The 13509-nt window shown below is 32.2% G+C and overlaps 1 protein-coding gene across 1 annotated transcript in view; it reads left to right on the forward strand.

The window, feature by feature from the left end:
- The first annotated feature begins 211 nt into the window (after positions 1–211).
- LOC118202179 (O-acyltransferase like protein-like) overlaps positions 212–13509 on the forward strand; it is a 151497-nt gene continuing 138199 nt past the window's right edge. The window contains exon 1 of the mRNA XM_035374331.2: positions 212–2021. Within this exon, the coding sequence (XP_035230222.2) occupies positions 857–2021 (1165 nt within the window). The 5' untranslated portion in view covers positions 212–856. The remainder of the gene's footprint in view (positions 2022–13509) is intronic.

A 13509-nucleotide genomic window follows, 5' to 3' on the forward strand; every position in this document is an offset into this window, starting at 1 on the left:
ACGGAAAGGAGGAAAAACAAAAAAAGAAAGAGATTAAAAAAATATTAAGAATCGGTATGCTGGCCACGGCTTCGGGGTTAGCACTTTTTTTTTTTCGAACAAGCAAATCATGAAAACGCCCGCCAGTGTTCGGGAAGTGGAACTTGCGTCCTAGAACTGCGGGCACTCATTCGTTTTATCGCTTAGGAGGAAGAAAATGGCGGTCAGGATGGCGGTCGTTCAACAACAGTGGCGGGTAAAGAAATGGTGAAAGTTCTACTTTTGGTTTTCGTCTTGTTTTGATTATTTTTATTTTTTTTAAATCTTAACGAAAGTGAATTAGTGGCCCGAGGCCTTTTGGAAAAGCATCGCGTTTACGCTTTTTTGTAGTTTGTGCTCGCAGTTGGTATTCGGAGCTTCCCTCTGGCAGCACGTGTTCTCAGCAAGTTCGAGTGAGTTCCTGTGCTTACATAACTCAGATCACTTCTTGGAATGTCCGCACGAGGAGATATGTGCAAAGAAGAAATATTTTAGTAATTACGTTTACCCAAACTTGTGACCCCTCGAAACTTTATCGAACTTTGCATACACTGGATGCACTTAATCGGATGAAACAGCTTGTAAAGTTAACAGATTTTAGCCATTAGGAATAGCCGCTACATATGCACTTTTTAAAAAAATTGCTTAATGTATAATGCTTATTGTTTTGAGGCTAATATTTTGCGAGTTTTAGAATTTTTCTAGTAAGCAATGAATGCGCAGACATCTAATGCCATCTGAAACATCTAATGGGACTGTATTTTTTAGTTTGCTACCAGTTTTTCCCTAAACTTTAATTTCATGGCTATTTTATAGACAAATATTAAACTGGTTAAATATGTTGGTTCATAGGAGAATAGTTCTCCGTTTAGGAGCAATGTTTCTGTTGGTGACTCTTAAAACACAAGGTGTAGGAACGAGGTCCATAACAGAATTTGGACAACAACTGCAGAGCCCTGTGTTGGCAATTGGCCCGGAGGATAACATATCAAAGCCGTCGATGGACTCTAGCACTTTTGCTACAGTTGTGCCAAGTTTCAATGTTTCTGAAGCATCAAAGTTTGACACCTTAAATGCTGCTTCTTCTTCTACTGCAATAAACGTAACTAATCTCGCCAGTAGAGACAGTTCTATTGTAGAAGATAGTAATGTGATAAATTCAAATTTAGACATTCACGCTGTTTCGAATGACTCTGTCACATATTATACGCACAAATTATTTAAAAGTGATAACATTACTTCAGAAGGGCAGGAACCGATAAGTGAAAGATCTTCATACGCCGAACATTTTATTGAAGAGCTCACGGTCAGAAATGGTGCTCAACTTGCGTCTAACTCTCAGGCTGCAACAAAAGAAAAAAATAGTGTATTTGATAACACACGTATTAATGATACCTTTCTTGAACCCGAAGTCTCATCAACCATTAGGACTCTAGAACAGGCTATCAAAACTCCACACCAGATTGGAAATGATGGCAGTTCTGATGTTGCAAAGGAGAAAGCAGCTATAAAAGCTTTCGGTGAAGATATCAAAAAACTGAAAAAGAATGTGGACAGTTTTAAGGACAGTTTTAGAAAACTTTTATTTGAAGGTGATTCTGTAAGTAGCCCAGGTTCCAGTGAAGATAAATCATCTGCCAACACGGAGGGTAAGGAAAATGTGTCCTTAACTCCAAATACAGATCATAGTCCTTTAAGAAGTGATGATGTTACTACAGCAAATATGCCTAGCATGCAACAAAAAGCAAACGCTGTGAGTGATGCTTTTACAGCGCAAAGTTCCGAAACGGTTAAAACTAGTCAAATCAGTGGATTTTTCCAAGGGAATGGTGAAAGCAGCTCAGAAGTCTCAAACAGAATTCAACCGATTGAATTTCGAAGAATTTCGGCTGCAGCATCGAATATCAGTGAAGTCAGTAGAAGAATGGGAGCATTCATCCAGAAGCAATACTGGGATTCCAATAAGGGAAAAGAAGTTAAGGAAGATAAGCTGATATCAAGAGGTAAGTGTTTGTATTATTCCTTTTATGACTGATAAATATGGCAATAATGAATAATATTTAAGAATAAAATACAAGAAAAAGTTTTATTCATAAATGCATGTTTCAAATTTATTTAAAAAAAGGTGTCAAAAACTTGATGAAAGGTAGTTAAACAAATTTTCAGAAGGAAGACATCAGAAAGATCTGTTATTAGCACATGAGGAGCTGTTGGTATCGAAACTCAGTTTTTGTCCCTATCACTTTTGTGTTCAAATCACTTTTTAAATTGCCACTACCAAATGTTATTCCGATGTATTATTTTTCAAAAAATTAGAGAATGAAGAAACTATATGTATGTATGTATGACTGTTCCTCGTATTGCGGTAAACTTATGGCACTTAAAACCACCAAATGTTTAATACACATAGTCTTCCACTCGAAGAGGAGCACTTCGAAGCATGAATTTTGGAGTTTGATATTGATTTTGATTTATTTCATATTTTAAACAAAATAGCGAGTTTAAGTTTAACGAAGTCAGTGATTTGAAACCGGGAAGTGGAAACACTATCCTAAATAAAACATTTTTATCTACAATGCGCTAGATTGTTGCCATTTGGCAAAATGTAAAATATTTATCTTTTAGTTTTAATCCACAAATTCAGCTTTTTCAAAGCAATGTGTTGCCACTACGCTCCAGAGTGTTCGCAGTCACTAAATTGTAAGGTATTTAATTTTTAAATTTAATCTTTCTATTACTGAAAAGCAAATGAAGTGACTGAAAGACAACAAAAGCTTGTGAAAAACCTGAAAGATTTCAGATTTTGACATCGCCCAAAAGAGTTTATTAAGGTATTTACTCACTTGCTGAGCTCGCAGCCTACGAGTCTGCTGTTGCACGCACTCCTAATAACATTTCATTTGTCTTTTTAGCTTTATTATTAAGCATCAATTTCTTCGCATTTAAGCCATATATAATTCAACAGCAAAACTAAAAAAATTTTAAAAGCAGTATTTCCCATTCTCGATGCGGCGTGCGTTAAGTGCTGTCATACATTTTCTGTCTTTTTCCGTCCTTTCTCAGTTTATCATATTAATTTTCAGTCTTCTTACTAAGCTGGCTTCACAAGACTTTTGTTTTTTATTTTTTTGGTAACGCCATCTTAGTAATCTTTAGCTCTTTGTAAAGCCATATTTTATTACTACGTTTTGTGTGTTTACTTTATTTATTAAATATCACATTCTTGGTTTTTAGGCCACATAAAATTTGATTCAAGAGCAAAATCACAAAATATTAAAGACAGCATATTTTTAGAATCTGATAGACAATTTCGCGCGCTGGAGATGAAAATGTTTTTTTTTTTCCGTACAGTGCTCGCTTTGAAATCGTTGAGTTTGTTAATCAGAAATTCGTTAAAAGTTTTCAAAATACGAAATAGATAATAAAATAAATTCAAAATTCAGGCTTCTAGGTGCACATGTTTGAGTGGAGGACTACGTTATTCAAAATTGGATGGTTCTAAGTACCGTTGTTTTTCACAATGCGAGAAACTTATATACATTCATGAAGAATCTTTCATTAAGTGTTTGGACGCAAAATGCCGTTTCAAGACTAATATCCCGTTCGGGACTAATGTCCCTTTTGGGCTAAAGAGCAGATCTTCCATGAGATGTCTTAATTAGAAATATTATATATTTTTGTGAAATGAGATTAGTTAGATTCATTAAAATCATTATACTATTTTTTTCTTTTCATGATAATATTTTTAGGCGGCAGACCACTCGAGCGATTTTTCAAAGAGATAATATAAAAATTGTATGGCGACCCCCAATACTCGATCTGAAATTCTAAGAATATGCTGTTTCTAGATATTTTGTGATTCTTCTCTTGAATTTCATGTGGCGTAAGGGTAAAGAAACCGATGCTGAATAACAAAGTTAAAAAAATAAAAGCTTTACGTTATATCAGGTGAGAATCCAAGAGCAGAATATAAGTCCAAGAGTAGAATAACTTGCAACGTTAAAACGAGAATATAAAAGACCTTAACAAACCCTATGGTGCGAATCTAAAATGTGAATATTTTCAGATTTTCTTCCTTTCTTTTTGGAACTGTTCTTATGTTTCCTTCTTATTTAAAAAAATTAATTAGCGCTTTTAAATACTGCTTTTGTAAAGAAGTTGTCAAATACGTTTGTATTCCCACTTCATGAAATATTTAAACAAGTGTACGTTGTGAGCGAAGATCATCTGGGTCTTCAAGAGTTTCGCACATACTATAAACTTATTAGAATATTTTAATGGTAATATTGTGTCTTCCTAGTTTCGAATCAAATTATTGCAATATATTTTTTCACTTTTTGTCAGCTAAGGTATCAACAATAAATCTTTCGAAAAAAAATTCTTTTGGAGTATGAGATAAAATTATTATTATTATTATTGTTATTATTATTTTGTAAAACACAAGATCTAAGATAATTTATATGCTTTTAATAAAAACCCACAGGAGTTTTCATGATGAATTTTCAAAACCAGTTAATAAAATTTATAATATTTATATCCAAAACGTAAAGATGTATAAACGTACACGTAAAGATGTACAGCGTGAGATAATGTGTACACGCAAAGATATACGCCATCGTATAAGATGAAGTATGAGATCGTTTCAAATTACCTTAGGAGAAAAAACGTATTTATATGCTCTATAATTAAATGAACGAATTTATTATTGTAATATTATAATATTTTTATTCTATCTATAATATTATTAATTAATCATTATCAATTAATTAATAGTAATTAATAACGATTTTTTCCTAAGTCGCTTTATTTTCAACTGCGCAATGTTTCAATCCTTCAGTTTTGGAACTAATCAACTTATGGATCAATATTTATACTTTATTTAAAGATTAAGTTTAAATAAAGAAACGAAACTATATCTAGATGCAATTTTATACGGTTATTTTGAAATATGAGATATATTTTACGATTCTTAATCCTATTCTGAACCCTTTACTGATTGCTTTTTAATTAGAGGAGTACTAAAATTGAAGGAAAATTAGAATAAAAGACAATTGAGAAAGATTAAATTTTTGTTTACCAGATTATTTAACATTAATAAACTTTTGCACCAGAATTTTAGCTTATTTTACTATTTACTAAGGCTGTTCGCACATTGTTTAGACGATTTTCATTGTATTCAGAAAAATAACTATTTTACATGAAATTTTTGTGTTTTAAATGTTCCATTTCATAACCCTTATTCTTCACTATCTTTTTACACCATAATTTCCAAGACAGTAAAGCTATTTTTAGTAGCGGAAGAGGTATTTTATCCCATTCCTCTTAAACAGCTTTCCAAAGTCGAAGAAGGGTTGTAGGTCGACGTCTGGATAATCCGCTTTTAAAACGTCCAAAAGCGCAAAAAACGGTTGATAATACATCAGGAGATTTAGTAGGGACATGAGTGAAGGGTATGGCTTTGATACACTCTTCTTGATCTATTTTTCCTAGGAAATTAACAGTGGATTTTGACGTGCGGCTGCTTGCTTTGTCTTAAGCAGTTGCACTGATTGATGGCACTGTGGGAAAAGAGAAGGTATTTCATATTTGAGAATTGGGTATAAATATGTTCTTGATGATACGTGGAATTGACCTTACCAGTTTTCTGCTCTATCTTTGATTTTTGTTCTCGTTATATCAAAAACAGGCAGCGATCATAAATTCCTTTGAAAAACTTTCTTTAGAGTCTTTGAACTATGTTCTAAAATGTTTTTCTTCTCTTTGATGATAATAAAGGGATCTCTTTTTATTGCGGTCATTTAAATATACTTTATTGTGACAACATTTTTTCGTTTCTGTCCGAATAATTGTTCTGCATATAGAATTTTGGAGTGCGTCCTGCTTTCGGCAATATGTCGAACAAAAAGACGTTACGTTTTTTAACATTACGTAGCATTCATCACGTTGTTTACAATTGACACTGAGCATTTTAATGTTTATGCAACTGTCCTTTGACTTCGGTGATTTTTCTTTTAACTTTAAAGTTCTTACCTTTCTAATATTCGAAACATTCCATTTTTTCCTTGGATATGTATTTTGAACAGTTTTCTCCTTGAAGCCAAACTTTGACGTTTTTGTTTTCCTTTCTTATTGAAAATATTATCTATTGTTGCTTTAGCTACCGAAAAATCATGATTTTTCACAGCATTGTTTAATAATTAAATACGAATAATTTTCTTATAGCCTTCCATCGATTGCTTCTTTAAAAACGCCATTTTGCTTGAAAACAACATTGTCGAATAGCAGATGATAATTTATACTTTCAAAAATATAATTGTAGATAAAAAAATATTTTCCAAGGAAGCGAAATGTTTTTATAGCAAAGCCAATCCGTCTAAAAAATGTTCTAACAAAAATTTCCAACAAATTTCAACAAATAAGGCAGCTTGAAATTAATTTAATTCACCTGCTTGGAATTTCGTTTCGAATTTATATACAGGGTGCTCATGAGGGAACCTGGAGTCTTTATTTTCTTAATTGTTACGTAATGTGTCTTATGTTCTTTAGCCAGTTATTATGATTTTATTCTTACTATAATTTTTCTTTCCATATTCCTCACTATGAAATTTAGCTTTCGTTGTATAAGTTGAGGGTTTTGAATCTGAGAAGGAAATCTGCAATCGCATCTGCTCTTCCGGTTTTCACATTCTCGTTAGCCGATGCTTTAAACTTAGCCGGTAAAATTACTGAGTCAGCTTTTTTCTAATTCTATGTCTAGTCTTAGACAACGTTATCAGTGTTTGAATTTACCTGTCTGTTATACTTAATTTAAATAGCCATAAGTGTTTTTTTTCCCGGTGTCTGTAGCACAAGTTGCGACTTTTTGTTCAATTTGGGCCACATAAAAAGGAATTTTTAAAACAACTTCTTCAGTGTTTGTGATCTATTAAGACGTAGCGATAATTTGCTATTAGTTTAGTAGCATCAGCAGAGCGTTAAACTTTACTTTCCACTTACAGTAGCAATTTTACATCTGATTCTTGGCATGTGCTTTCAACCAAAAATGTTTCTAAATAGGGAAGAATATTTTATGAGTTTCCACAATTAGTACTGAACGGTTCTGAAAATACGAAGTTTCATTTTTATATCTAATTAAGAAAATGACCATCAATATAAATTATATGTGAAATATCCACTATCCTTATGTGTAATGCATGCGAAGACTTGAGTTAAAATAGTGCGCCGAATAACGATTATTGAAGATACTAAGGCAAAAAGAATCCGTATAATTTTCATAAATTCCCAGATTTATATTGTGTACATTTATGAGAATTAAGCTGATTCTTGCTGCCTTAGTGTCTCTAATAATTTGCGAAGATGTTAAAAAACTAATTTATTGATTAAGATCATTTGTTAGTATATAATTTCAACAAGAAATAAATACTTTCTAAAATTTCCCTGAATGATTTTAAATATCATGAAACTATTAAGCAAATGGAGATGAATGAAACCGTACTTGGTAAAACAGCATTAATTACTAATTATTACTAGCTCGTTATAAGAAATTACTATTTGATCATTATCTTAACTAAATTTCAATTTAAAGATGCAGCACATTTTGCATCTAACCCATTAAAAGATAACAAATGTTTTTCTAAGTGTGTTTTTTGTGTATGTAATTCCTATAAAAAATTTAATTTTTTTCAAAATCACTATACCCCAGGGCTAAAATTCTTCTCATTAATTTTTCAGATTTTTTAGATAAAATATATAATTCGAAGTGTGTGTTTAGGATCATGCCTCAATAAAGAAACAGGATATGTAGCTTTCTTTCACAAATACAATGCATATGGTTTCATAAGGATAAAGAGCTATTCTAGCAATCAATAATAATTAGCACCAGAAGTGCTACTAACGTCGGAAATCACTTTTTGTCATAGTAACTTTATGTACAAATATAATAAAAAAATGATTAATGAACTCCGCGACTTAAAAACGAGGATCGACAACACTGCTCGCAATAAAACATTTATTCTCCACATCAAACTCCTGCGATTCGTCAAAATGTAAGATACTTATTTTTGAATTTTAACTAACAAACTGGGCGATTTGCAAGTAATGTGTTGCCACTGCCAGAAATAAAATTCTTTCATTTTCCACGTCCCAGCATGTTGCTATTCAATAAAGCCTAAAATATTTATTTAACTTTCAGATTTAATCTGGAAGGTTGCTGAGCTAACGATTTAAAAACATAGTTCTCAAAAACATTTTCCTTCTTTTTAACGTGATTGATTTAAATAAGAGTGCATTAAAATCATAAGATATCTAATCAGAAATTTTCAATTTGTTTATAAAATTACAGTAGTTGGACGTATTAAATCATTAAATACAAGTTTTTTATAGCTGTTTTAGGCGGCCAGCCTTATTAGAAAAATAATACAACGAATATGACAAAAATGTATGGCAACTTTTATCAAAAATTATAAAGATATGCTGTTTTTAAATATTTTGTGATTTTGCAAAGAAGTAAATGCAAGTGCAGAGAAGCGACGCTTAAAAACAAAATTAAAAATAGAAAAAAAAAAAAAAAAGATTTGTTATTAGATGTGAGTCTCAGAGCTAATTATTTAACTGCAATGCTCAGCTTTGCAGCGAGCGTAAAAAAAGTTAGTAACCCCTTTGGTACAACATTAAAATATAAAGCCTTCTCAGATTTTCTTTTTTTTCCTTTTTCTTTTCTTTTTTTTTGGGGGGGATGCTTAATTCGCTTGATTATTATCTGAAATAGAGCGTATGTTCATGAGAAATCTGAATCATATAGTATTGAACAAATTGAACAAATTTGTGCGCTTTTTAATGTACAGAAACCATTTTAAATATCCATTGCTTGCTGTTCTGTAGACGGGCCAGTCCGAAATTTTAATATTTTTCTCTCTTTCAAAATGCAAGGAGAAAAATACATCAATAGCAGCTAATTTATATTCTTATTCATAAAAGACAAAAAGTTCTTACCGAGAATTATTCGAGGTTAAATCAAACGAAAAGCAGTTGTTATGAATGTGTTGTTATGTGATACTTAGCCATAACTGGCGCTGAGTCGCACTGTTTGAGGGCGCGGTAATACGCAAGTACCGTTAATCCGGACCATGAATCGCCGGCTTCTCCAGGTGAATACCGGCCTGGTAGCGAATCCTAAATGTTTCATTGTGCACCACTGTGAAATTTCTCATCAGCTCCAAACTGAGCCTTCCACATTTTATCCATATTCCAATTATAACCTGATTCAGTTGTAGGATTCCCCACTGTGTAATTCTCAGTTACAGTTAAAAAAGAATAATCTTAAGAACTAGTAAGCGGATAATCGCTTGAGTTCATGAGACAGTGACTAAACTTGGAAAGGGTTGAAAGACCCTTTATTATTCAAATAAGATTTAACAGAACTCCGTCTTGCAGTTGTACAATAAAGCAGGCCTCGGGCTTCAACTTAAGAAGCTAAGAATTAGACTAAACTAATCTTAACTATAGAGATATAGGCGAAGCAATCAAAATTCTAATAGAGTTGGCCCCTAAACGCTAATTGACTGCGAAGCTATCAAGGGCCTAAAACACGACCGAGCGTAATAATAGCTTACGAGAGAGTAGCCTAAAAAGGCGGGCACGTGCTAGCCAGAATATCTGGTATCTCTCTTCCTAAAACAGTAGAACTTCGCGGTTAAATACCGCTCTTCCTCGTCAGCATTCAGACGTGATTCTAAAACTACGTTCTGGCCGGAAGTGGTAAGTTGAAATTAAGCGATCGGAAAGGAAGTTTAACGCAAAATTTAACTGTTAATAAAATTAACATAATCCTTACACAGATGCAGTCCCAATTCTAGTCTAACTATTATGGCTCAATTGGGATTATTCGGGATCCAATAGTTCTGATGATTAATTCTTCGTTGCTAACGGCCTAAATATGTAGTACTTTCCACTGTATATTTAAGGGTTATCTAGTTTTTTCAATAAAATATTTTATGAAGGTACTTACACACTTAGATAACATATGTTTTGCCCTAAGAACTAGTTTTAACTTAAGTATCCTATTATTATAAAAGGCTTGCAATAACTATTATAAGCCATTTTTAACAAATAAATTAATTAAAATGGCTTGTAACATGGCTTATAACATGATAAATGGCTTATAAAATGATAAATGGCTTATAAAATGATAAATGACTTTCAGTTTCTGACCAAATTTTTTAAATCCTTTATTTATTTAATCATTATCATCATGTGTATGTCATCCTTTTATTCAATACACTCGAGTAGAAAATGAAACTATATTTACATTTTTTTAATTTTATTTGTGTAACGTTTTGCAATGAAATAAAATATTTACATAAATCGAAATTCATTCAAGGTTTAACCTCTTCGCGACGGGCGAATCATATATGCATTTCGTACGGACGCATGTGAGGCCCGGGCGGTTCACCCGTGCACTCCTGGAGAACTGGCCAAGTGAACGGGCAGTGCAGATATGCATTTTAAGCTGAAACAATTTTTAATAGCCACTAGATGGCACTCTGTGTCCATTACATTTAAACTGAACGTAGTTTTAGTATTCTGACCTTCAGATTGTTTATATTCTGGCTGTTTTTGGTATTTTGCTTGTCAGCTGTGGCTGGGAAGGGGTGAAATCGTAATGTAAACAAACGCAGCTCGGCTCTTTAAATCGCTGCGTGCTAATGAAAACATTCTCGTATCTGATTTATATCCAATTCCTTTTTTATTATATTTTTTTCCTCTACTTTGTACGGTCTTTTAGGGTTACTGTGCGGAGTTTTTTTACGTTTTGCATTGCCTTCAGATATATTTCCGTTCCTTCTTTTTTTATTTAGGAAAGCCTCACCTCCAGTCTATTATGACGGGAAAGAGGCGCTATTTATCAGAGGAAGAATACCCTAGTATGGTTAGTGAACCATTTACTAACGCAAATGAGAGTACTGATTCATTTTCTAAGGAGTTAAAAAGTGATACTTTTTTCTAAGAGTTACAAGGTGGTACTTCTCTGTGCTTCGAAATTTACCACGCTCGTTTTCATTTTAAATTTTGTTATTTCTTACTGTAAATAGTCTTTATTGTGTTCTTTTTAATAATTTTAAACTTTATTGATGGATTTTATCAATTAAAACTTTAGAATAATTTGAATAGCTCTTCCGAAAAGTATTATGGAAGATAAGCAATTTTTTAAGTATATTTCCATGTAAAATAAAGAAATAAATGTTTTAAGAGCTAATTTTAACATATATAAGAGCTCAAGTAATAATCTAAAATGATACCAAAAATTACGATGCTAGAAGCGAAACTTTTGTTTTTCTGATTTTTGTTATAAAATTAGGCTTAACGATGCAAAACCTCCGTCCTGTACGGTGACTGCCTTCGATTCTCTTCCGTCCCGCACGAGCGTTTTAAACAAAGGTGCGCCGTCGCGAAAAGGTTAATCTAATTAAGCACAAAAATTTTAAACCAAGATAACTGCACAAAGAAATCTTATAAAATACTAAATCTAATAAATACTGAAATTTATATATTCAATTTATTTTCTGAATATAGAGCTTGTAAGCTAAGTTATGAATTTAGAAACCATGAAAAGGTCCACTCCAAATTTTAAAAGCTAATGTTTGTGACACAAATGAAAATCATGCGTTATACAGAAGCATTAGTGTACTGCATTATAAATAACAATGATTCGTTATAATAACTATGAAACTCTCACTTTATGATTACCTTATTTGTTTCATTTATATGACAACGAAAAATGTGCCGTTCACTGACCGTAAAGGAAGAAGCTACGATTACGTCAGAGTGACTTCCAAGGTCACTCATTTCAGTGCTGCTAGTTTCAATGTGTAATTTGCTTTTTCCAGTGCACATTTGATACACCACCTTTTTATGCTTCTGTTTGTTTCATTCATGGTTTTTAGCACATTTTGTGCTGTTATGGATACCTTTTTAAACTTGATTTAAGGTGCAGATTAGGCAACAGTTTTTCATTTGGTAAAAAAATATATAGTTCTTTATCCGGATGCAATGGAAACCGGTTGAAAAAGACCTGTTAATTGTGTCAACCGCCTCCACTGAAATCAGTTGCCGGAAGTTGAAGAAGAATATCAGTCATGGCAGAGAGCAGGAATCTGGAACCTGAATGCCCTCGAACAGACATGACAATTGTGGAAAAAATATTTAATTTTTATTTTTCTTCAATGATTTTCTAGCTAAATCTTGCGAAACATCTAGAATCGAATACTGCATGAAGAATGTTTGTGACTTTTGGCACAACCAATTGGATTTCAATACTCTCTTCTGAAAATTCCCTTTTTTATATATGTTACCGGCAAAGTATGAGACTATTAATTATTAACACTAATTTTTTTATTAGTAGCAGTAATAGTAGTATCTTAGTAAGATAGACGTGAGTTGGGCTTCTGTATAAATACTGCATGCATATTATTTAGCAGTGGAAGTAAATATGGAAGTAACTTTTGGGGATTTTAAAATGAATGTAGTTTAAATGAAGTTGGGACATCTATCCTTTAGATATAAAACACAGCAATAATTGTGGGAAAGGGGGGTAATGGAAATCTAGGGTAAAGTTCCGTACTAAAATAATTATGAGACTGACAATAGTTTGAATATTTAGCCTAGAAAATTTTGCATTACAACTTATGTTACAACTAGTAATCAAAGATTTTTGGGCAAATGACCAGACCTTGAAAAACGAGCGTTACTTAACTTATAATTTAAGGTATTATAAACAGAGTCCGATTTACAAAATTGAAAACTCAGGGAAAGACTTCTTTTGAATGCTTCTCCTCCTCCAGTTCATTCCAATAGAGTTAGATAGCACCGATGCCAATATCGTAAAGCATTTCGTGAAATAATGTAAAAATTTACTGTTTTTCATTTAAAGTTGTATATGAAAAATATTTTCACCTTTTTTCATGTTTTGTTCCCATGGTTGAGTTTATTACATTTTATTACATACTCAGCAAAATATAAAAGTGTAAATTTTAAGCCATCGATTAATTTATGTATATTTTATCTTGGAAAATATTGCATAAAAGAGAAGAACTAAAGAATTTTTTACTGATTTGCATTGCATGCCTTAATTAATTAAATTGCATAGACGAAAGATATTTACAATGAAAATAAATTGCATGTTTCTAATAATTATGTACATAACTGCGCGTAGCATTCTAAAAAATTATCTTATTTGCTTAATTTAGTAAGTTTCAAACATGGTGTTTGGATATTAACAGAGACAAGCTATAGATGTTAGTATTAGCCAGCAAACAGAGGTTTTGCTGAACAACGCGCCTCTAATGAGAGTACAAAAATTCATTGCCTAATTTTTTGGGGGAAAAAAAACAAAAAAACGAAAGTATGACATTAAAAATTTTGTTCTTTGCTTCTAATTTTACATTTTTAAAACGTAGAAATTTAAAAATCTATTTAAAAAATTACACATTTTAG

Source organism: Stegodyphus dumicola, chromosome 4 (genome assembly GCF_044657685.1).
Source record: "Stegodyphus dumicola isolate Sdum_Otavi_A_Nest chromosome 4, ASM4465768v1".
Lineage (NCBI taxonomy): Eukaryota > Metazoa > Arthropoda > Arachnida > Araneae > Eresidae > Stegodyphus > Stegodyphus dumicola.